Source organism: Chroicocephalus ridibundus, chromosome 7 (assembly GCF_963924245.1).
Source record: "Chroicocephalus ridibundus chromosome 7, bChrRid1.1, whole genome shotgun sequence".
NCBI classification, from domain to species: Eukaryota; Metazoa; Chordata; class Aves; order Charadriiformes; family Laridae; genus Chroicocephalus; species Chroicocephalus ridibundus.
The window spans coordinates 27,461,754-27,484,421 of record NC_086290.1 but is presented as its reverse complement, the minus strand read 5'-3'; the positions used below and the strand labels follow the sequence as shown (position 1 = coordinate 27,484,421).

Here is a 22,668-nt window from a genome sequence, read left to right as displayed (position 1 = left end):
CTCCACCTGGAGACCTTTTATTTCTTGATCAAAAGGTTCAGTTTTAAAACTACTGAAAGTACCGCTGAGGAGCTGGGCTGAACCAAGGTTTCCTGACTTGCAGTCCCGAGGTGGAAAGAAGCTCCCGTGACCCAGGCTGTGGTGCGATAACTGAAGAGCACTTTGTGTTCCTCACGGCACTTAAAAAAGGTGATGGCAACGCACTTTAGATTGTAAGTCATTTGACAACGTACACTTTATTCTGATACAAAATGGAAATATTTTAACAAATTTCAATCCATTATGGACTATACTGAAATTTTTAATTTCCACGTTATTTTTTAAACTTGTTTAACCACAAGTTCTAAGATTGCAGCACACTAGCGCCGTGGCTCTTGGAGTCTTTGCCAGTTATTTTAACATATTATTCTGTTTCCAATCTTGCGATATTATCTTCTACATGATGGCCATTTTTCTTCTACGGAGAAACTTGGATTACTTTAGTTCAGGAAAAAGCTAATCTTAGATAGAGATGTCAACCTGTAGCACCCACAGCAGAAAAAGAATCATCCATCAGATATCTCAATTTTAGCGATACCGAAGATCTTTCATGCTCCACACAATTTAAGATACAAACACTTGTCAGAGAGCACAGACTGACGGGGAAGCGGATATTCCACCGCAGCGCAGACAGCGTATGAAAACACGTTCACGTCTTAAACACAGGAACCAAAGACAGAAAGTCAGTACATCACACAATCAACGCTCCAGAGACCGGGAGCATCCCCCTTCCCGCCTTACATATTTAAAGGATACCAAAGGTAAGAGGCTGTTTCATTTCAGCGTCGTATAAACAAAACACTTATCGCATCCGCGTCGACCTGGGCCCCTTTTGGGGGAATACATTTTTACCACCTGGACATACCATTTGCTTTTCGATTAAGACACAGGTTTACGTATCAAACAAACTTCCGCAGAACGGCAGCTCAGGGACCAGCGCTTCGTTAACTTTACAACTTCGCGTCTCCATCTACATTTACAGCTGCTACTTCCAACAACAGCCGCTATAGAAAGACGGAGCCGCGAAAGAGCATTCTTAACTCTTGGAAGCGCCTCATGGACAAAGATACACTTGACCAAGTACTCCTTAAGGATGCGTTTGTCTTTGACAGGGGTTATTTCTGAGCAAATTGTGGTATGAATAATTGAAATTAAGCAAATTAGTCTAACAAGAGGGCTATAAATCCAAGCGTGAAAAGAATTCTAACAGTGAATATCTAGATCTGCATGTGCTGCAAAAAGCCCCCTCCAGAGCACAGGACAAGTCTGCGGCAACGCAGAACCCTCTAATGTCAAGGAAAACGTCCAGGCCTGGAAATGGGATGCAAACTACAAAGTTTCTGTTAAAACTTATTTTTGTTAAAACATTTTCAAGATTTTACTGTTAAAAAATTGTAACGTTCCCCCCTCAAATACAAAGGCCTTTGCCCGCAAGGGAGGAAGCAGAAGCCACACTAATGCTCTTCCCCGTTACCTGTTGCTGCGCGGGGGCCAGGGGGGCTCAGGAGCAGCTCTGCCCAGCAGAGGAGCAGCAGAGCTTCCCACCTGCGGCCGCAAGAAGCACGTTGTCCCCTCGGCACCAAGCTGTTGTGCCCTGCGCCGAGGGGAGCCTGGGGCCTCACTGCAGCACTTTCAATTTCGGCTCAACCTCAGCTCACCAAAAAACCTTTGTCAACGTTTAAAAAAAATAAAAAAATTAAAAAAAAAAATGCAGTCACTGCGAGAGTTCCATTAAGCAGCTCCTGATTATATGAAAATCTCAATGTTACCATTGTAAATTGCTTACAAGTTAACTTTTAATTGTATGTTACGGTGTCAAGAGTTTGCTTTCTGGATGTTTACAGACAGCAGGTAACAAGTTTAAACGCTTGAACCAGTCTGTGAACATCCCCAAGGCCCAAGTGAAACTGAAATGCGCGACTTCCATTTTCCGTTGACTTTATTTTCTGACTAATCGAAGCAAAACCAACACTAAAATAGAAACTGACTTCACAAAAATAATGCAGAGACTCAAAAAACATATCGGCAAGTTTGAATAGTTACTAGACTACTACTATGCAACACAGAGTTTAAAATATCCCAGACTTGTAACAATTGGAGGGAATACACGTTCCAAGAGTTAAGAACCAACGTGCATTAAAGCAGATTCCATGGAAAGTTCTTTTATTGCCATTTGCCTGTATAAAAGCAGTCGTGCTTTCAGCTGGGCGGCACGTGACAGGACCAGCCTCCACGAAACCACCCCGCCTGAAAGCACCCAACACCCGAAAGGGTCTAAAACTCCACTCTTTTTGAGATTCGCACAGATAAATACAAACCCACCTGGTACGCCGCGACTCATTTATTGGGAGGGAAGTCCCTGCTCTAACCAACGCAAAGTGCCTTTACGGACTTTCTGCAGCAGCGGCGGCGGCGGCAGCGTGTCACACGCCACCGAGACCTGCGATGAACCGCTCCGGTGTCTTCACCTTGCCGGGTTTCTGTTAAGGCTTCTCTTTCTACGACAAGGTAACGAACAATTTCTCACCCCCCCGCCCCCGGCAGCGGTAAGGAGAGCAGGTATTTCAAGACATTTATCGTTTCTGTCTTGTCGATCTCAGGCACACAGCGATTTTGTACCTGGCAGGAACAGAAGATTCTCGAATAGCAACTATGCCAGCAAGCAGCCCTCGCCCAGCGCGGGACAGGCTGGGTGACGAATGCTGGAATACTTGCTCCTGAGTGCTTAAGGCTTTCCTCGACATTAAAAGGCTGGCAAAGGAAAGCCTAGAAGGAAATACGGGTTAAACAAGTGTTTTACTATACACTACAAATCTTACCCAGTCAGAAACCTTCAATGGAAGAGGATGTGCAAGACATTCCCCATTTTGTCAAGCAGCAGCTTCTCATTCAACCTGAAAATCAAAGAAATTACTCTTACCTTGTTTAAAAACCTCCCGCTACTCTTTATAATTCATGAAAAATTTTAAAGGCAAACCTTACCTATGCTCATTGCCCTTCCTTTCAGGTCTAAATGCTAGACCTATTGATTTTGAGTCAACTCAAGTAGCTATCACTCAAGGAGGTTCCAAAAGGTGAAGAACTCTTGCTAGACTTTCTTCGATATTTCAGCTGTGATAAGCAGATTTAACTAGCCTTTGGAAAGCTGCTCACTATCAGCACAGTATCTTATGCCTTCACTTTTCTGGAAGTTGAAGCTGTTGCTCCTGCTGCCTCGTCATTCTTTAATTATGCTGACTTCTCCATACTCAATAGGCTGCTGAAGTCCTGTCTTATGAGTCTCCTTAGCAAAGTATGGGTCAAAGAAGTACATCCTAGGTTCTTTAAAGCTGGTTAATCACTGTCCTTACGCTCTTCCACGTCACAAACAACAGCTAAGCTACCCCACCCGTCTACAAAGCCGTCACTTACATCCATCTCTTAAAAGGTTGCATACAGATCTTGTTCATAAAGTTTATTATGACACTATTTTTCAAAGTTAACATTGTTGTCACAGTACAGCTACAAGAGGCCCTGTTAAAAAGAACACTGTCAATACATTCTAAAAAAATTTAGAAACACCAGATCGATTGTCAGAAGGGACATCAACCCCATCCTCCAGTTGTCCCTGCAACCGGGTGCAGGCCCCAGGTACAAGTCTACACATCTTCTAAGCACAGTAGCGTACAAAGCAAGTCGGTAGTTGGGTGGCTCACTCCCTAGTGAGTTGTGCTTTAGTTTCCGAGGTTTTCAAACTCCAAATGGGTCGTTTAAAAAAATGCCTTTATTGAAATACAACCTCCCCCCCTCCCCAAGCCCAAATTAATATGTACAACAACAGAAGCGTTCACTAAATCACCAATTCTTGCTTGCACTTTAGAGATATTTTAAAACTCCACAGAATAGAATAAGCAGACTTTGAAATCCAGTTTGGAGGCTACCATCTTGACACCGGTTCCTTGTTTAGTGTACTGCAGTCTACATACACTCCAATAACAGTGTTTAAATAACATTGTTTAATTTTTTTTTTCAAACAACACACTCATTTTTCTACTACTTCTTAAAATTATAATTCATTATTATATATGACTGATTATGCCTTGAGCCATTCCATACATCTTTGCAGATTCATTCCTACACTGGAATCGCATTTACCTTATACTGCACATTGACCCAGAAGTGAAACAGGTGTGAGTAATTCCAAGACCATATTGTCAAGTGTCTGAGTATTTCTTCTATTGACTGGGCCCCTACTCCTCTGAGTCTGAATTGACAGAAAGCACTGTCCTGGCAACAGTCGAGAGAGAATTCACATCAGCTGAGAAAAGGACAGGCTGCAGTGCCTTAATTTGGAGGTCAGAAGTGAGAATGAAGTACAATTTCTAGCCATATGTGCTGATAAGATTTGCTACTCCAGTGCATCAAATCCAGTTTTAACACACTATCATTCTGCCTGTGGAAACTCCAGACTGTACCATTCTACGTTGTGGGAAGTGTTTCTAGCCGGTAAAATACAGCTAGGTGGTGTTTCAGTTTTCTCTTCGAGCTCTTAGCTGAGCGCAGACATTCGCAAGGGAAAAAGCTTGACAGCTATACTACTTAGAGCCCATCGTCAACGGGCTTTTGGAACGCGTTACCTGGACTGTCAGTGATTACACCTGCGCTACCCTTGGCTCCCAGTCAGAAGATTGTGTCCAGAAAATTGCCTAGGGTGCATGCAAGAAAGTATATAGCCATTAAGTTATTGAGGAACATACCTATTACTCTCACTATGACGCCTCGTTTAATTGAAACAGCGCAGTCTGGTGTGAGGGAGAGGGAAATGGGGACAAAGGAAGGGGATGAAAATTCCAAGCCACCCTCCCCAAAGTATAGTTTTATTGAAACAGAATCATTGTATATCCCAAGGAAACAGGCACTTGATTCCCCCCACCTCAACTTCTCGGGAATTACAATAAATATAAAGGTAAAAAGCAAGTTTCTTTTTCTCTTCACCCAAGACTTAAGCAACTGCAGTTATCCCTTATACATCTCAAATGAGACGGGAGACAGCTTTAATGTGTCTAAAGTTGGTCTTGTTAAAATATTTATCATGCCTTATTTTCTTGAAGCGCTAGTACTAATACAGAACTACAAATTAAAAAAATATGCACAAACCAAAAAAGTAATTTGAAATTTTCATTAAGGTAAAGCTTAGTTCTATAATTCACAAACACTAATTTGAGTAACTCAATCCTAGTTATACATCTAAACAAACTATAATGCAACATACAGATGTTTTCCCTCTGTATGCCTATGTAACTCATGTCAGTGACAGTTACATATATACACTGAGACTAGACCCCTTAAGACTGCAAATCAATAGGTGTTTCTATTGTTAACTTTAAATTAATACAAAATAGTAATTGAGAAATGCATTAATCCTCTCTATTAACTAACAAGGAAACACCCTAGACTACATTTTATTTCTGTTATAGAGTTCTCTGTACTAAATGTGGAAAAACTGAACTACACAAATATTGAAAAGTTAAAAATTCCTTAATTTGTTTATTCCTGGTACCACTACCACAATTTACAGGGCAATATACCTGATGTAATGGGAAAATAAAAAGAAAAAAGAAAGACAAAGCTACAACAGATAAAGACCTCAGGAATGTACATCTAATCGACACTACATTGCATTAATCAATAGCTGCACTTTTTGCAAACTGTGGCTATGACAGTCCTGAACAAGAAGGGTTTCCTGTTTAAGCTGCGGTAACTTTTCTGACTATGGATCATCGTTCCTTCTGTGGCAGATTTTACAGTTCCTCTAATGCATTTGGGACGACTGTCTCAAAGTAACCTGCAGCTTTCCTGACAACTCCTCGCTCTCTCTCCTGCTAAGAACTGTAGCCTGTTGAATACAGGATAAGAAAATTATTACTCTCAGTGAACAGTTGTACATTATTAATCATCAATATAAATATGCATTACACCTACCCTTTTTCCGGTAGCATTTTTAGAATCTTCTACCACCGTAGCCCCCACTTCCACTGCCAGATCCATAACCACCTACAAAAACAGGGTATATATTGAAATACAAGAATACATGAAATTTTCACCCAAAACACATTTTCTGTACAAAATCTTATTTACCACCATAGGGACTGCCTGAACTTCTGCCACCAAAGCTGCCACCACCTTTCATGGGACCATAGTTGGATTGCTGTTGTCCACTGTAATTGCCAAAATCATTGTAGTTTCCACTTCCACCATAATTACCTGAAACAAATGCAGATTTATAAAGCCACGTTTGATCAACACTTAGGGCGTGAAGCTTGCCAAATTATGATATCCAACGTAAATGTAAACTGTAATTGTTTAAAACAACTTCAAATAGAATTGCAAGCATTTTGCATGCTACCTCCACTCACAATGCACAAGTGACACAAGACCCTTAGCATTTTGAAGATTAGAAACTAGTATTTCATTGAAGATGAAAAACACCACATGAAATTAGAAAATATATACAGATTTGAGTAGGCAATTTTGAAGTTATCAGGCCAAATTTAAGGCCTCCAAACTTGGAAAAGCACAAGCTTCACCGTCATTCTTCCACTGTCCAACACTTTGCATGTACGACAATAATGTAAACTACATACAATTTATTTGCTCCAAAAGGTGATAGAAGTGTAAGAGGCACGCTGCAAATACAGATCAGAGGGCATAATAAAACATGCAGCAGATTTTGCAGTTTAACTCCCCCAAACCTGCACTAGTCCTTGGCAAGTTCTTACTGTTCCTTCTCCAACAATTCTAGTCACGCACCTAAAGCTGTTTCGGTATTTGTGGGATACCCTTGCCAGAAACATCCTGCCTATCATTAAAGGCCTGCACAGAAGTTACCCCAGATTTAAAAATTAACCTTATCGTTCTGAAATCCCTGCAGGGAAATTAATACTGACAGTGTAGAACACAGCAAAATTGATCATACAACAGGACATAGCTAGATGTATTTTGGTTAGATATTAACCTAGATTTTACATATATTTGTCAAGGGTTTACACTAGTTAAGACCATAAAAGAGTATTATAATAATGCAATTTCCAATTAGTCTAATTAGAATGTGTAATTGGCAAAAGAACTGCTTTTATAAAAATAACTGGAGTAGCTCATTTCACAGGCAAACAATAAAAAAAGCTTACAGAAACTCAGATGTATAGTCCTCACCAAGGAGGACATGATCTACGCGATGTGAAATGCGAACTGGTATCTGACAGCAACAGTGTACTTCAAATGGTCACTTTAAAAATCCTCCTACTCTACCGCCACACACAGATTTATAGCTGCTGCTTTTCGAAAAAACAACGTTGTATATAGTGTATCAAAGCTGATCCAGAGGCAAAAGAACTTTCCTTATGTAACACAGTATTTGCATTAGACCTAATTGTACAACTCATTTTATGCAGTATCATACTTCAGGCGCTGTGCAACTCAGACCTGACTAAAAGAATAGATGTCTAATTAAAGCTGGCATCTTACCACCACCGAAATTTCCTCCTTCATTGTAGCCATCATATCCTCCTCCTCCACCTCCGTATCCACCACCTGGGTTTCCATATCCTGGTCCTCCACCACCACCATAACCCCCTCTGCTGCCATAGCCAGGACCACCTCCATAGTTGCCACCTTCGAATAAAAGAAGCAGCAAACTAAGCACACCAAAGCTAAATATTGGCAAGAAAAAGTCCATTTAAAAACAAACAAGCAAAAAACAAACAAAAAAACCCCATACACAATAAATATCTCCCACAATGTTTTCCCAGTACTATATTCATTGTGGTTGCATCATTTATCTAAACTATTTAATCCAAACCAAAAAAAACCCCACATTAGTTCAGGTATAACCTTGAAGCATGACACTTAAAAGTTCATTCTGGCTCACAGAAAATATATAGACATGCTGCTACCACCAGCCCTTACATGTAATAACTGCCTCTTTACACGAATGGTGTTATCAGTACCATGTACCATCCTCTTTATTCCTCTAAACTGAAATCACTCATTAGGCAAAGCCCTCAAAAGAATTCTGGTTTACATTTTTTATCTAGACATACAGCTTTATTTACACGTGTGTCAAAGCTACTAGACATTCTTTTTTTCTGATCACGTAAAGATTATCTGAAAGACTTAGTATTCCGGATGCTGACTTGGTCTCAGACATTTTGTTGGAGTAGTTCCAAACTGAGAAATAGTTCCCAATAACTCAACACCACTACATATATCTGCTTACAGAATCAGGACATAAATAACTACATGCTATTTCCCTTATTCCCCACCCCAAATGCTACTTCCACAGACATTTGGCAATTTCCACAGTTCTCTTCAGATGCATTTTGCATACTCATTCAAACTTCATCATGAAAAAGATGCTACCGAGCCATAAAAAGTCTTACAGTTGATTGAAAAGATATGTGGTATGTTAGTTGGTCACTGCTTTATTCAGTTTTAGTCACTTCAACTGACACCAGAATCTTTGTTTAGTTCTCAATAATCATAAAGAGGTGCTACACGACCTCATGACATGAGGTTTTTTAAAGGGTACATACAATGGAGTATTTTTCTTCCACCCATCATTTTGTGGGGAAAACAAAAAAACTTTAACTCTTCACAGCTCTACTATGTAGAAAACATCACCAAAGTAGACTTGGTTTCCAAGGTGAAGGCAAGACTTACAGCTGGTTACAACGTCGTGCAAAAAAAAAAAAAAAGTGAACAGTACACTTACCATCACCAAATCCATTGTATCCGTCACCACCCCCAAAGCTTCCTCTGCTCCCACCACCGCCACCACCACCCCCATAGCCTCCTGGAACACAAAACAGATGAGAACGTTTTCCTGAACACACGTTTTAAGTGTTTAAGCCAACTGACACAGGAAATAAAAAATTAAAAATCACATTCTATACAAACATTCCAGTCATTTACCTCTTCCACCAAAGTTTCCTCCTCGGCCAAAGTTCCCTCCACCGCCTCCGAAGTTTCCACGACCCATGAAGTTGCCTGAGCCACCCCCACGGCCTACAAAATATTTCACTTTAATTACATTAATTGAAAGCCAGTTACATAAAACAGCTATGCAGAACTCCAAACTCACCTCTCTGAGAGCTAGCAGTCTGCATCTCTTGTTTTGAGAGTGCTTTTTTCACTTCACAGTTATGTCCATTTATAGTATGGTATTTCTGAACTAGAGAAAATTGTGAAATAGGAAAGAGTTAGAAAATCAAATCATTGAAAGCAATACGCTGTAAAACTCTCATAGAAAGCTACATTAAATCTACCCCATCTCTTACAATACTCAAGCAGCTGATTATGCCAACATCTTACACTCCACACACTGCTGTTCTGAAATCTAGTGTGACATTTTTATCCCGCAAGACATTTCTCGCTGGAGTTACATACCAACAATTTTATCAACTGTATCATGATCATCAAAAGTTACAAAAGCGAAGCCTCTTTTCTTTCCACTTTGCCTGTCTTCCATGACTTCTATGGTTTCAATCTTGCCATATTTTTCAAAATACTCCCTTAAATTATATTCTTCTGTATCTTCTTTAATTCCACCAACAAATATTTTCTTTACTGTGAGATGTGCCCCAGGCTTTACAGAATCCTACAACACCAAAAATGACATTCAGTGTTTTAAATTATTAGGTAAAGATTAGGAAATACGGTTATCTGAAACACTTAACTTACCTCCCTCGAAACTGCTCTCTTTGGTTCAACCACGCGGCCGTCAACCTTATGCGGTCGAGCACTCATGGCAGCATCCACCTCCTCCACACAAGAATAGGTCACAAAGCCAAAGCCTCTGGAACGTTTTGTTTGTGGATCTCTCATCACCTGCAAAAACATAGAGGTTACTCTGCATTTCTATACTAGATTAAGTACTTATATCCTTACAAAAGTACAAATTTATATTTGACACTTTACCACACAGTCCGTGAGTGTGCCCCATTTTTCAAAGTGCTCTCTCAAACTATCATCTGTTGTTTCAAAGCTCAGGCCTCCAATGAACAGCTTTCTCAACTGCTCCGGCTCCTTTGGCTCATGGCCCTACAAAATAAAAAACCAAAAACGTATTTTGAATACAAACCAGAGTTAAAATTTCAAAGAACTACAAAAAATTATCTGTGCACATTATAACTACAAATAGGTGGAATACATTTACATAAAAACAACGACTTCTAATGGGTTCAGACAGCAGCATAGTAAACACCTAATGAGGTGTGATTTTAATTAAAACACTAACAACTTAAGAGTACTCAAACGCAAACAACAGTAAAGAGATTTCAATATACTAAATAATTCGGTTGCTCCCACCCCCCCGGAAGTGCATTCATTTTATGCCTATCTTATGTTCAAGTTGTGGATTGCTCTGTAGGGATCAGCAATGAAGCACTGCTAGATAAAGGGAAATTCTAACACTTGATGAAGCGTAATCGTGAGGAACTATAAAAAATTTAAAAACACAGTGTACAAGAAAAAAAGGTTATTGACCAAACTGAGTGTCTACTCCGTTGGGATATCAATTTTGAAAGGTTATTTTTATGTATTTTGAAGAAGTTTATCAATTCTTAATTCATTAAAATTCCACATTTTGTACTCGGATAATTTTGTAAGTTGAGTGCACGCAAGCAAGCAAGTAGAATCTCATATGTGGTTTCCCAGTGTTATGGGAAAGAGCCCTTAAATGTGAATCAACATGGACTTCTGTCTTACAGATAGAAAAATGTCTTGAATAATGACTAATCAATGACCAGTAGTGGGTACAACTACTGGAATAAGACTGGTACCTTAACAAGCATCGTAAAAAAAACTTAAGTTTAATTGAAGCTTTTGACAGTATAACCTACATACACATATATATGAGCAGCCACATTTTAAAATGTGCTACTTTTCAGAGTCCAGTTTTCTATAGCACAAATTAAGTGGGCTTATAAGTACGTTAGTGTTTCTGCTCTCTTTCAGTGTTGCATATGTTTTTTAGTTATAATATCCCCCCCCTACATTTGACAGTTTATAAAAAACTATTTTACAACTTTCTCCCATTCCCAAGACAGGTAAGTCTTATAAAAAGCAATCAGATTAAAATCTTATTTAGCAAGCTGGTACCTTTGTGCATGTAAAACACTCCACAACAAGGTGCTAGCCAGCTATGCTGCATATTGCTTCAATTCTGCAGCATGACTGTGTAGCAGGCTTTACTGCTTCTGCTGCAGTGGGTTAACACAGACCAGATGCAGCAGAAAAATCAGCCACAGACTTCTACATGTAGATGTCTTGCTTCAAACCTGAAGGTAAACTCCTTTAACCTCTGCCAGTTTAAATAGAGCAGGGGGGCTAGTGCTAGGGCTCGTCAGAAAAGTGTGCATCCCTTTGAGGGCATCACAACCACCCTAAAGCTACCCACCACAGCAATGAATACTGTGAAGCAATACATGGCAAAAGAGAATTTCTGAATTACATACTGCTTTAGGAAACTATTGGTTTATAATGTTCAGGTTGTACCGCAGGAAAAAATGCCTAGGATTATGAAAACCTGGCTGAGAAGTAGATCCTGCTTTTACACCTGCTAAACCTAGTGAGAAAGAGCCCTAGCATTCATGGTAACAGCTTTCTGCTTAAGTCACTAACTTTGTCACTACAGGAACATTATATAAGTGACTGACAGTCAATGGTCCTGTGACCACAAAGTAAAGCTTCTTTACTATGGTCTTCCAAGTGGTCTGGACTACAGAATTATAATAAAAAAAAAAAAAAAGACATCTCCCTTTTAACTATACATAAGCTTAAAAATCATACAGCATAACACACCTACTGTATAGAGAAACTGATTGAAGTTAAGTGAAATAGTGGTTTCTGATGGTAATTGCATTTTGGTTTTTTTAATCTACTGACACTACTTAATTTTAGCTGGGTTATGTTAAAACTGACAACATTAAGTGTTTCAATCCCTCCTACGCATATTAGAAGAAATCTATTACATAAAACTGTAAAGCTTAGACTTCTTCAAAACCAAAAGCCTATATAAGGAAAAATTAGACAGACTTTTTACAGTTCTCTGACACTCCTCAAGGCTACAGGGTTCCAGTTGGCAACTCAGACTGCTTTTACCTTAAAAGAATGACCACAGAACTCTTTGGGTCACTCATGAAAGGAAAAGTTAAGTCCTCTTCTGCTTATTTTTATTATGTGCACATGAACTGATGCTCTCATATGGGAGGAGAACGCCTGCTGTTACAGCTTCTCTCTTTTATGGGAGACAAATTATCCTCAGGACACACTTAGGCTATGTTACAGGAGCTCTCCACGGAAATAAAAGGCAACAATTTATTAAGGAATTATTTGGGTTTTTTTCAGGCATTTTATTCTCACCGGGGATAAGAATCTCTAGGGCCTTCAGAGTGCTGTCCTCTATCACACAGAATGTTGTTTCTCCGCCCTGCTGCTGCAAGTTAGTTAGAACTAGCAGTCTCTCCTGGGCAGCAAACTCTCTCTCTCCCTTCCTCCCTAGCGTAACTACCACACTGCTTCAACAAGATCAGCAGGCTCCCTCCCACTCACCCATGCTGTGGGCCAGCACGCCATTTTGCAGTGCTCCTTCAGGCAGGGAAGGGCGGGGGAGTAGCGGCGAGAACGCCCAGCCTGCCTGCAGCCAGCAAGCTGACAATAAGCTCCGTTTCTCCCCCTAAGCAGTTTAAGGGACTCCCCAAACGCATTAACAGGCTCTGAGGAGGCGGGGAACTTTCTTCCCAGCTTTGACTAGCGACTTCCTCCCTCAGGCCAACGCTCTGCGCAGCGCCGACCGCCTCCATTTTGTGAGCGATCTCGTCTCCTCCACCCTCAATATGGAGCCGGAGGGCGGGGCGGGGGGGAGGAGCGGGAAGGCGCAGCAGCGCCGGCCACGTCCCCGCGCCGCAGTGGCGCCATGGGCGGCCAAGGAGCGGCCGGGAGCGCGCCCGCCTCCCGCCGCTCGCCCCTGCGGCTGGGGTTTGGAATAATCGGCCCTTTGGAGCTGCGGTATTTCCCTCCGAAGGCAGCGTTTTCAGGCGGGTTCCTCCCCCTGCATCGCGCCTCTACCAACAGCAGCGAGCGCCCCAGAAGCGCCTGGCGCCACGCCTGCGGCTCCACCTGCCCGGCGAGGCCGCTCTGCCCCCGGGAGCCGGACAGACAACCGGGGCCTCACCACCTTTCTCTGCAAAACCTCCCATCTAGAAACTTAATAGCTTTTAAGTACATTCTGGGGCGAGATACTTTTGTAACTACCAACGCGACCTGAGTTACATTCTATCCAAAGTCCAAGAGGAGTGAGACAGTTGCAACATTCCTTCCATGAGGACTTTACACACCGCTTCAGTGCAAAATAACCATTCCAGTACAAAATAACCATACGCTACCAGAGACATGCAACCCGCACAAGGTTTGGTCTCAGTTCAAGTGTACTCGAGCCCCTCCCACAATGCAGTACTGCACCATTCCAGATAAAGTTGGTTTGAACTAGCTATAATATTCAGGCACCCTGGAAAAGTAACGTTAGAAAGCAAACGAATAAAAATAAACAATCAGAAAACGTCTCAGTTATAAGCTACATATTTAACACCCTCTTTGCTGATCCTTAAAATTGAGTTTATTTTCTGAAGGGTGTCAAGACTTTTTATTCCCCCCCTCCCATTTCCACACCCTGCCCCAAAGTAACTAGCTCCCATCCTCCCAGAACAGCCCCAACATCTTCTCTATACTACGCACCTTATTCAGTCTACGGTATTTCTGCTAGAAGCAAAAGAAAACAGTTATTTTTACTTAGTACAGCCTCGCTTTCATTTGCAGTGACTATTAGGCAACCATTTTTATTAAAAAAAAAAAGAAAAAAGGAACCTGTCCTCATTCCCACTAAAACCAGGATTTTGAAGATAGGATGGAATCAAGTTCCTGCTGATACTCTGAGGATGCATGAATTTCTTAAAAAAATAATTACACCTTGCTTTAATCACAAACATACATTTAATCAGTCTTGTTATAAAAAAAACTAGTAAAGCAAAAATTCCCCACTATGCTTAATACCCCACCCCTTAAAACTGTAAGTAATACACTGCGATTTAAAGTTATTCTGCTAATACGGGGATGAAGAAGGTAGAAATAAAGCTATGAATTAATACATTAGATACAAATGGTTAAGTTTGGGGTTTTTTAAGTCTTTTCCCCTTAGAGCTACTTTTTAAAACAAAAAAATAAGCAATCCTCTCACCTGTGAGGACCGTCTTCCTTTCCTCTTGTAGTCTTCCACGTCTCTCTCTTCCTTAAGAGCAGCCATTTTGGAAGGGTACTCTAACTCAGCCTTTCTTTTAGATCTAGGAAACCTAGAAAACAGGTTGGATAAGTCAGTACTTACCCCAATTCCTGTGCAGTGGGGCCTTCTCTGGCTGCAACCCACGGGCGTGGCTTTACAGGAGGAAATGGGAGGGGGGGTGAAATTAGAAAAAAAAGGTAAGTATTTGAAAGGGTAGAGTAAAAATCCTCAGCCTATTCTGCTCACAATTAAGAAAAGCTGCAGAAGGAACATCTGCTATCCTAGTAAAGGGCTTTTTACAGCTGCTGGAATAACTAGGTACAACCTAAAGCTAAAATCAGTAGAAAACAACCTATGTCGATTACTGTCTTACATAACTATCATGAATATAACTGGTACAGGGCAAGCAAATTCCACCTTTGATACCCAAACCCACCACATAAATCAAATTCTACTTCTCTAGATCTTAAACCCAAAGAATATTTAACATTTTGCAAATACTGCTTATCAGGTTTATCTTATGTGTGATCTATTGTAATCAGTGATCCAGCAGCCTACAAAACTGGAACACTAGGAGATGCGTTAAATGTTTTCTGTATTGAAAAATATTTTCCGCTAACACCAGTGCAAGAATCCTTTACTGATTCTATTCTTGCAACATCAGAAATTTTAACACTTGATCCTCAGCAATCTGTAGCATTAGCCATCTGCGTCACTTTTGCTTCCAAGTGCTATATTTGATTACTAACCTGTACTACTTACATGCACAACTTTTCAAAATAAATGTTAACAAAGTTAACATGTTGTTACAAAACTCAAGTATTTCACAAGATAAGCTCAATGAATGAACCCATTCCTACAAAAGAAATCACATTCCCTTTAGACTTTATTATTTCACATTTTCTGAGATCATTAACTTACTTGTACTATACTGTATTAGTATCTTTGGCTGCAATTAATCACTACTTTGGACGTTTCTTGAAACTTTTTTTACAGTAGCCAAAGCAGAATACTCTCAACTAAATAACAGGCTTCTATAAAACTGTATTTGTGCTGCATTAAAATCATTGATATTTACAAGATCAGGTGTATTTTAGCAGGTTTTGTTTGGATTGTGGGTTGTTTGTTTTTTTTTGTAAAGTTTTATTCCTGCAAATACTAGGTAGGGAAAGGCAAGCAGGTCTCTACTAATGACCAATATGTACTGTTATTCAGAGTGGAATTTATTATTTAATACAATTCCATGTTAAAATCCAGGTTCAAATTAAAGTGTGAAATCATTAGTACCATGAACTAACATTTTTAGATGTTTTATTAAGTAACATCAAAGTGTTTGTGTTATCTTCAGTTTCTCCCTACACAATTGTTAAACCTGCTCTTGAAATACTTTAAATCAAACATCATTTTGACTTAGGAGGTATTGGGATATTAAGTGTTTCAATTGAGCTGTTCAGTTCTTAAAGTCATACAGGGGAAGTATGAAACAGAATGTTAACTTTTGAAAAAGGTGCTGTATGGCAAAATAAAACTTTGGGAACTGTTAGGGAGGAAAGCGATAAGCCTATTTAAATACTTAAGTAACGAAAAGTGTGCAATCCCTTTCTGATTTTGTCACCTGCTGCCTTCTCCAGTGGGGCTCCATGCTGGCCAACATAAAACTCTCAGGCAGAGTCTCTGCCACAATGGCCTCTGAAGGCCATGACGGTCACAAGAGAATTGTCTCCTGGCTAACACATGCCCCTCAGCTCTCTCCTCTCTTATTCCTATTTTGCCCCATAGAAAGTTGTTAAAAATATCAGTATGACAATATTAGCTTTTTTTTATACTTAGCATCAACAAAATAATCCATTCAACTCAAAAATATTCAGAACATTTTTATCAACTGAGTTAAACTAGCACTGAAAGAGTTGCATAGTGCAACTTGGCTACAGAGCTGAAAGTAGACTCAGAACAGATCTGCTGGTTATTAAAGAAAGTTACTAGGAGATGCCACCTTACTCAAAGGAACTTATAATGCTACTGTATCTCTTACAGAGACAAGTAGTAAGATAGTGGTGGCGAAACAAACATTCCCATGAGGGAAGTTTACCTGTCTAGAGAATACTATGCAGATATACTGGTCTTTTTTGTAAATAGCTAAAGTTGGACATAATGTATATATACAGTATATTGTAACAAACCTAAGAGTTAAAGCAGCAAACCAACAGATTCTCAGTTTTAAGTGTGCTCGTAGCTTATTCACCACGCCAATAGGAATGTCTGCTGGGAAAAAAATAAGATATTAGCTTAGTAACTTATGAGAGGGGTTTCCAAGCTTTACTGAAGAATGTTCAAATGCTTTGAACATCATCCTTCCCATTTGTCAAACTATTCAACAACTCCGAAGCAGCTAAATCAATTGCTTACATGGAAAAGAGTTATTTTTAGCTGTTTTGCTAAGGGATTCAGTTTCTTCTCTGCTTTTAATGTAGGAACAAAAGTTGTGTGACCTGTTAGTTTCTCTGCTCTCAGTTCTCTAAGGTTTCAGCTTGCAAAGAAGGGGGTCAAAAAAAAATCCCAACCCAAAAAACCCACTTCCAAAACCCCCAACCCTGCATTATTTTTGCTCATCATGCTTTACTTGAAGTACTTGAGCAAAAAAACGTAGGTTTTGAGGAGAGAGGAAAGAAAAGCAAAGGGGGATACCATGAGTCCCTCTGGGTAGGGTGTGGATAACTGCCCCACCGTGCATTTGGTCTCGACTTCATTCAAGTTGAGAGAAATTTGAGCCAAGGTTTGTGCAGGACTGCTTCTTCGTGTTCCCTACCAGGATCATGGCAAGATGCCACGGAATATCGTAGCTTTTGTGCATGTGCGGCTGGGGGAGTGGAGAAAGGGAAAGGGGAAGCTATTCGAGAGAGCTGAGCACTGCACCTTCCCCCGCTCCCCGGGCAGCAGAAGCTCGCTACACGTGCGAACTCCCCTGCGGATGGGGGCGAGGGATATCAGGAAGGCGGTGCAACGTGCACCAGCGCTCCTCGGCGAGAAACTTGAGTGCTGCACTACGCGACCTTCATGCTTTAAAAATCTGTTGCCAGGAAAATGAGCGGGAAAAAGAATATCCCTGGCGCACTACGCCGGATGGCTTACATGGCGGGCCACACAGGGAGGACAGAACAATGACACACGCCATGTGTGAGGCTCGCTTCTCCCCGCTCTCGCCCGAATAGGCGCTTAAGTGTTCCGGTGTCCCCCAGGACAGCCGAGGAGGGCTCTGCTACCCACAGCCCCGTCCCGAGCCGCGGGGCGGGCCTCGCCCCCCCCCACGCTCTGGAGCACAGCGAAATGGCGGCCGCCGCCGCTGCGCCCGAGGGGCCGTACGGCGGAAGCGCAGCCTCTCCCGCACCCTCCCTCTTCCTGCCAGCGACCGCCATTGCGGGATAATGCGCTACGTCGCAGGGGGAAACGGGTGCGGATCGCGGCAGAAACACGCTACGAGGAGGAGGCGGCAGCGGGAAGGGCGAGGAGCACCACTACGTGCCGATCCCCCCCTCAGGCCCCCAGCCCGCCGCTCCGCCTTCCCACCGGGGGCTGCGGCGGCGAGTTACAGCGGCTCTACTGCCGCGGAGGGAGGGGGCGGGTGCGTGAAGGAGGCCGCTTCACCTCCCCTTCCACCCTCGCCTCGGCTCAGCCCGGCGAGCCCCGCTCCCCCTGCGCGGCGGGCAGTTACCTCCATTTTGTGACCAGACTCGCCTTCTTCGGTGCCAATATGGATCCCAGAGGAAGAGGAGGGGGGGGTGTCACGTGGTGGGAAGGCGGGCTGCAGGCCCCGCGCGGGAGGTGGCGGGAGGGAGGGCTGGCGGCCCCGCGCGCGCGCGCGCGGCGGCCGTTACCGCTTTCTTCTCAGCGCCACCCTCCCCTCCCCCCCTTCCACCATAACCGCCCGCCCGAGGCCGCGCTCGGCGGAGCAGCCCCTTCCCCGCCGAGAGGGTGGGAAAGGCCGGGGGCGAGGGGTAGCTGGGGTGGAGAGAGGAGGAGAGGGAAGGAGAGCGGGGGGCAGAGAGAAGAATAAAGAGAGAACCGTGCCAGCGTTCCGTTAAGCGCCTTCCCGCCCTGGTCGGTCCCGCGCCGGCAGCCGGCCCAGCGCACTAACCGCCGCCCGCTGAGGGGGTGGCGGCGCCGGCGCGCAGCCGTGAGTGGTGCGCGCAGGCGGGCACCGCCTCCCCGCCACACGTCAGGCCATCCCGCCGGCTGCGCGGCCTCCCACCGCCGCCGCCCGCCCACCGCCTCCCGCCGGCGCAGGGCCACCAGAGCGGGCCGCGGGTACCTTGCCTGCTTCTGACCCTGGGCGGCTGCTGTGCGAAAGGGAAGCCCTCGAAATGCCGGCCTTGAGGGAGACCGTTAATCTAGACGGGTTAAAGTACTTTGTAGGAAAGAAGAGAAAGGAAAAGGAAAGGAGGGGACGTGACGTGATACTCACAGAGGACTTCTGCAGGAGTAGGAGGGTATGCCTGAGGCGCCCAGGACTTTCCAAAAGAAATTATTTGTCTCCACGTATTGTTTTGATCCTGGAGGCGTTTCAAGGAGGCAAGGAAAAGATTTGCTCTCCGGAGACTGTTTAGCACTCGCCCTTTGGAAGTGAGGGTAGGTTAGTGTATTTCTGGTTGAATACCAAAACACACAAAGCAATAAGTTTGACAGACTTCTCCATAGCTTCTTAAGCAGAGGCATTGCCTGTATCTTAGTGGCGTTTGTCATCATAAACTAGCATAGAGAGCTTAAAAGAAAGGGTCTTCTGCAAGGATTTTGTATAGAAAAAAAGCATAGTTAAGCACATGCGTAACAAATTTTTGCTTATCTGGAAAATGACATCAGGAAAAACAGCATTAGAAAAAGCTACCCTTAAAGTTGTTTCATTCTTGGTTATCTCTATCCTCTCACAGTACCAGTAGCTATTTCAGTATGATGACCTAACCTAGGCAGGAGGTGTTAGCTCTTACCCACTTTAAAAATATCTTTATGCTATATAAAGAAGTGAACCAGTTGATGTGGTTTTACTGAGAGGTTTGTAGGTGGATGTCCCCCCCATATGAAGTGCTTGACTGAAAGGGTTATGCAGTTCCTACAAAATAAAAAAAAAATTAAAAAAAAAAAGAAGAAAAAGGAAAATACAATCTTTGAGTTTCAGATTAGCATCTTTCATTTATGCAAAAATGTCAAAACCCATTTGATTTCTCTAACTAGAGAGAATTTTCCTAATACGTACATAAATTCCCAATAGGTTTAGAAATGTTCTCACTACTATTGCGTACAGAAGTTGAAAGAAGTTTTTAGATTATTCCTATATTTTGATCTTTGATGTGAGAAGGTAGGTGACTTCATAGAAAGTAAAACCCAGTGGAAATCTCAGCAGCCTCCAGATATTCTTTGCATTGAGGCCAAAACCAACAATTTCTCATCTTCCTTCTCCCAATCAAGTAAACCACAAAATTTAACTTTTTATTTAAAATAAAATTTTTCATATGTGTATCATTTATGTTGCTTGTTCTCTTGCCCTGTTACCCAAAGGATGAGAATACTGTGAGACAGACAACGGTACTGGCTAAATACGTCTCTCAATTTCAAAGGTTCTTCTAGTTTACACAGGAACTGCCTCACCGAATTTGAAGAATACCATGCCTTTATTAGTTTGATTGCCATTCGTTTCACAGTAAGCATCACTCATGGAGAGGCTGATTGTCTTGCGGTCTCATTTGGTTGCACAGCCACAGGCAGATCACATTTGAATTCTATAGTTTCAGTTCATGATAGTCCTCCCCTATGTGTAATCAATTGTACAGAATGTAATAATTTTATAATACTGTGCTTACTGCACTGACATAAAAGACAAGGCAATAAATGAGGGAGATGCACATTTTGCAAAGATTCACAGCTGCTGATGAAAATTATCCACAAGTTTGAGGTCTTAGATGAAAAATTATAATTTTGATTGCAGGCAAATAATTTTCTGCTAGTAAAGTGTTTTCAGGTTGGTTGCTATCTAGTAGAATATTGTCTCCCATTTTGGATCACCCATTTCCTTAAGAAAAAATATAGCATTTAATACACCTGTATCTACTCTGGCTGATGTAGTTTCATAGTCAGATGTGGTTTCATATAATGTAGCAGATGCAGCATCAGTGATTTATGCAGATGGCTAACACGCTTTTCTTTTTTTCCTAGCACTGTTTGCAAACGTGTGCTCTCTTCTTTGTCAGCCAAGGGAACAGTAGTTTGTACCTCATTCAAAAAAAAGTGGGAAAGGCTTTTAACTTTTATATATTTCTGTGGCTGAAATGTCAGTTTCTCTTCATTGTTCTTTTTTGTTGAGGGTTTGTTGGAGATTTTTATTGCTTGATTCTTACATGGTATTTGTTTGTGAAGTGAATCTTCGGATATGTAAATATTGTTGGTGAAATTGTCCAAAGTTGTTTTTTTTTTTAGTGTTACACAGGGGTTAGGATGCAAATATGAAATTGATCTTGAATTCTAGTCTCCAGAACAGAAATGTTAATGGAGCTGATTCACTGAACCAAATATGTTTTCTGTAAGCCTCTTAGGTTGCAGAAACAAATGGACACATAATTAATTAAATGTTAGTATTTTGATGATAGTTTTGCAAATTTATTGGTTTGGATATATTTAAGTTTCATACTTTGAAAAAGACACAAACTACAATTTTGATAAGAAGGCCTGAGTGCTCTATAGTTAAACATTCGTGTGAGCTTCAGGACGAAAGATTGTTTAACATTCAGCTATTTTTTTCTGCGTTATAGAAATATGGTATATTTAAACATGGGCAAGTGTTATTGCACACACTTGACTATTGTGCAAGCAACTGCAGCTTCTGCTGTCTTCTTCATTTAGAAACAATTGTTTTCATCTCTGAATTTGATTTAAACTGTTGAGCTTCGCTGAACAAAGACAGGATAATATATTAGTGTAAAGTCTGGTAACATTTTGGCAATCCTTCTTGTACTTGTATGCAGTGCAGGGTGTATGAAAACCTTTTACTTTATTAATTAAAAATACGTAGAATCAATAACCTGATTCTTGATATCAGAATTAGTAGTATGATTATGCTACAGTATTTGCTTTTTTTCAGAAATTGTTAATAATACTCTTTATTATATATATAATATATATACATATGTGTATATATATACACACACATATATACATACCTATATACCTACATATATACATATAGGTATACATATGTACATTTGTGTACACACACACTCCAGAAACAACAAATACGAAAGACCCTTTCCACTTCAGACTGCCCCAGAGCAGTGGCAGTCTCTGGAGGACTTAGTTGCAGTGGTTTGAGACAGTATTTCCCCTTTCTGTCTGCTTTTTTTTGCCACAGAAGGCACTGAATGCATTTAGATTTATCAGCTGCTTCAATTTACAAACTCCTATATTAACTTTAGTAATTGATAAAGGTGCATTTGAAGTAGTATGTCAGTCTATGAGCTAGTTTGAAGCAAAGACACACATACTCGTCCACCAGCCTAGTACAGGTTTAGTAATCTCCAGCAAACATTTGGGGAAGTAACACTGAACTCTTGCAACTATGTCCGTTAGACTCCGTCTGTCAGAGACCTTCGATCGATTTCGCGTGACATATATTCCTCAAGAGCTACATCTCAGAGCTGTGATCCAGGAAATGAGCTCCCTCAAACAATTAGCAACTAGCTCAATTAAAAAATAGTTTTAAACTGCTTTCCCCTTGTATATTTTGGTTTCATTCAGGGACATTCTTTCTACAAATTATATCTCTGTATAAAATGTTTATTCTTTAGAATATTTTATATTTGTACCAGATACGTAATATGGAAAATAATAGCATTTTGGATTGCTGTAAAAATGAATAGTTTCCTAAACAATTTTTTCCCATTTGTCTGCTCTTCTTTGGATGCTGATTAATTCTGAACATATTAGACTGTTTTATTCCATAACCTGCTCTCTCTATGTTTTATCTGAATTTTATTTTTAAAATTTATTTGCTTGAAACCCTCTGTCAAAAATTAAAGGAGGAAGTGTGCATTGGGAATGACATTAGGACTAACCAAACAATAAAACCTCTAATAGTGAAGGAACAATAGCTTGCTGAGATGCTGCTACAGTGTAGTTGGCTCTGTAACTTTGTGCACAAGAATTTCACATTTATTGACTAGATCTTAGGATAGGAGGAGTTCTCTTAGTAGCAAAATTATGCCCTAGACAAAGTGTAAAGATGCCATGTCAGACATGTAACAAAGATTGTGTCAACAATCATATTTAAGGAGCTTACT

General features: G+C 41.3%; 1 protein-coding gene across 14 annotated transcripts; it reads right to left on the bottom strand.

Annotated features, from left to right (window-relative positions):
- Positions 1–210: 210 nt before the first annotated feature.
- HNRNPA3 (heterogeneous nuclear ribonucleoprotein A3) lies at positions 211–18,552 on the bottom strand. 14 transcript variants are annotated; one of them, XR_010071904.1, is made up of 15 exons: positions 18,411–18,526; positions 16,531–16,609; positions 14,309–14,420; positions 13,810–13,833; positions 9,994–10,116; positions 9,757–9,903; positions 9,463–9,673; positions 9,158–9,247; positions 8,989–9,096; positions 8,789–8,869; positions 7,543–7,689; positions 6,157–6,282; positions 6,001–6,072; positions 2,859–2,933; positions 211–2,658 (listed from the first exon to the last, which is right to left on the bottom strand). XR_010071904.1 is itself a non-coding variant. In XM_063340730.1 (14 exons), exons 3-13 carry the CDS (start codon positions 14,372–14,374, stop codon positions 6,020–6,022), a joined length of 1,176 nt encoding a protein of 391 aa, XP_063196800.1. In that variant the 5' UTR covers positions 14,375–14,420; positions 16,531–16,609; positions 18,411–18,526; the 3' UTR covers positions 211–2,933; positions 6,001–6,019. The 14 variants fall into 14 exon arrangements, 13 of the variants coding, with proteins under 13 accessions (XP_063196800.1, XP_063196795.1, XP_063196801.1 ...); XM_063340730.1 differs by having other exon boundaries at positions 211–2,933; XM_063340725.1 differs by lacking the exons at positions 211–2,658; positions 2,859–2,933 and adding an exon at positions 3,479–5,914.
- Between the last annotated feature and the right edge of the window lie 4,116 nt (positions 18,553–22,668).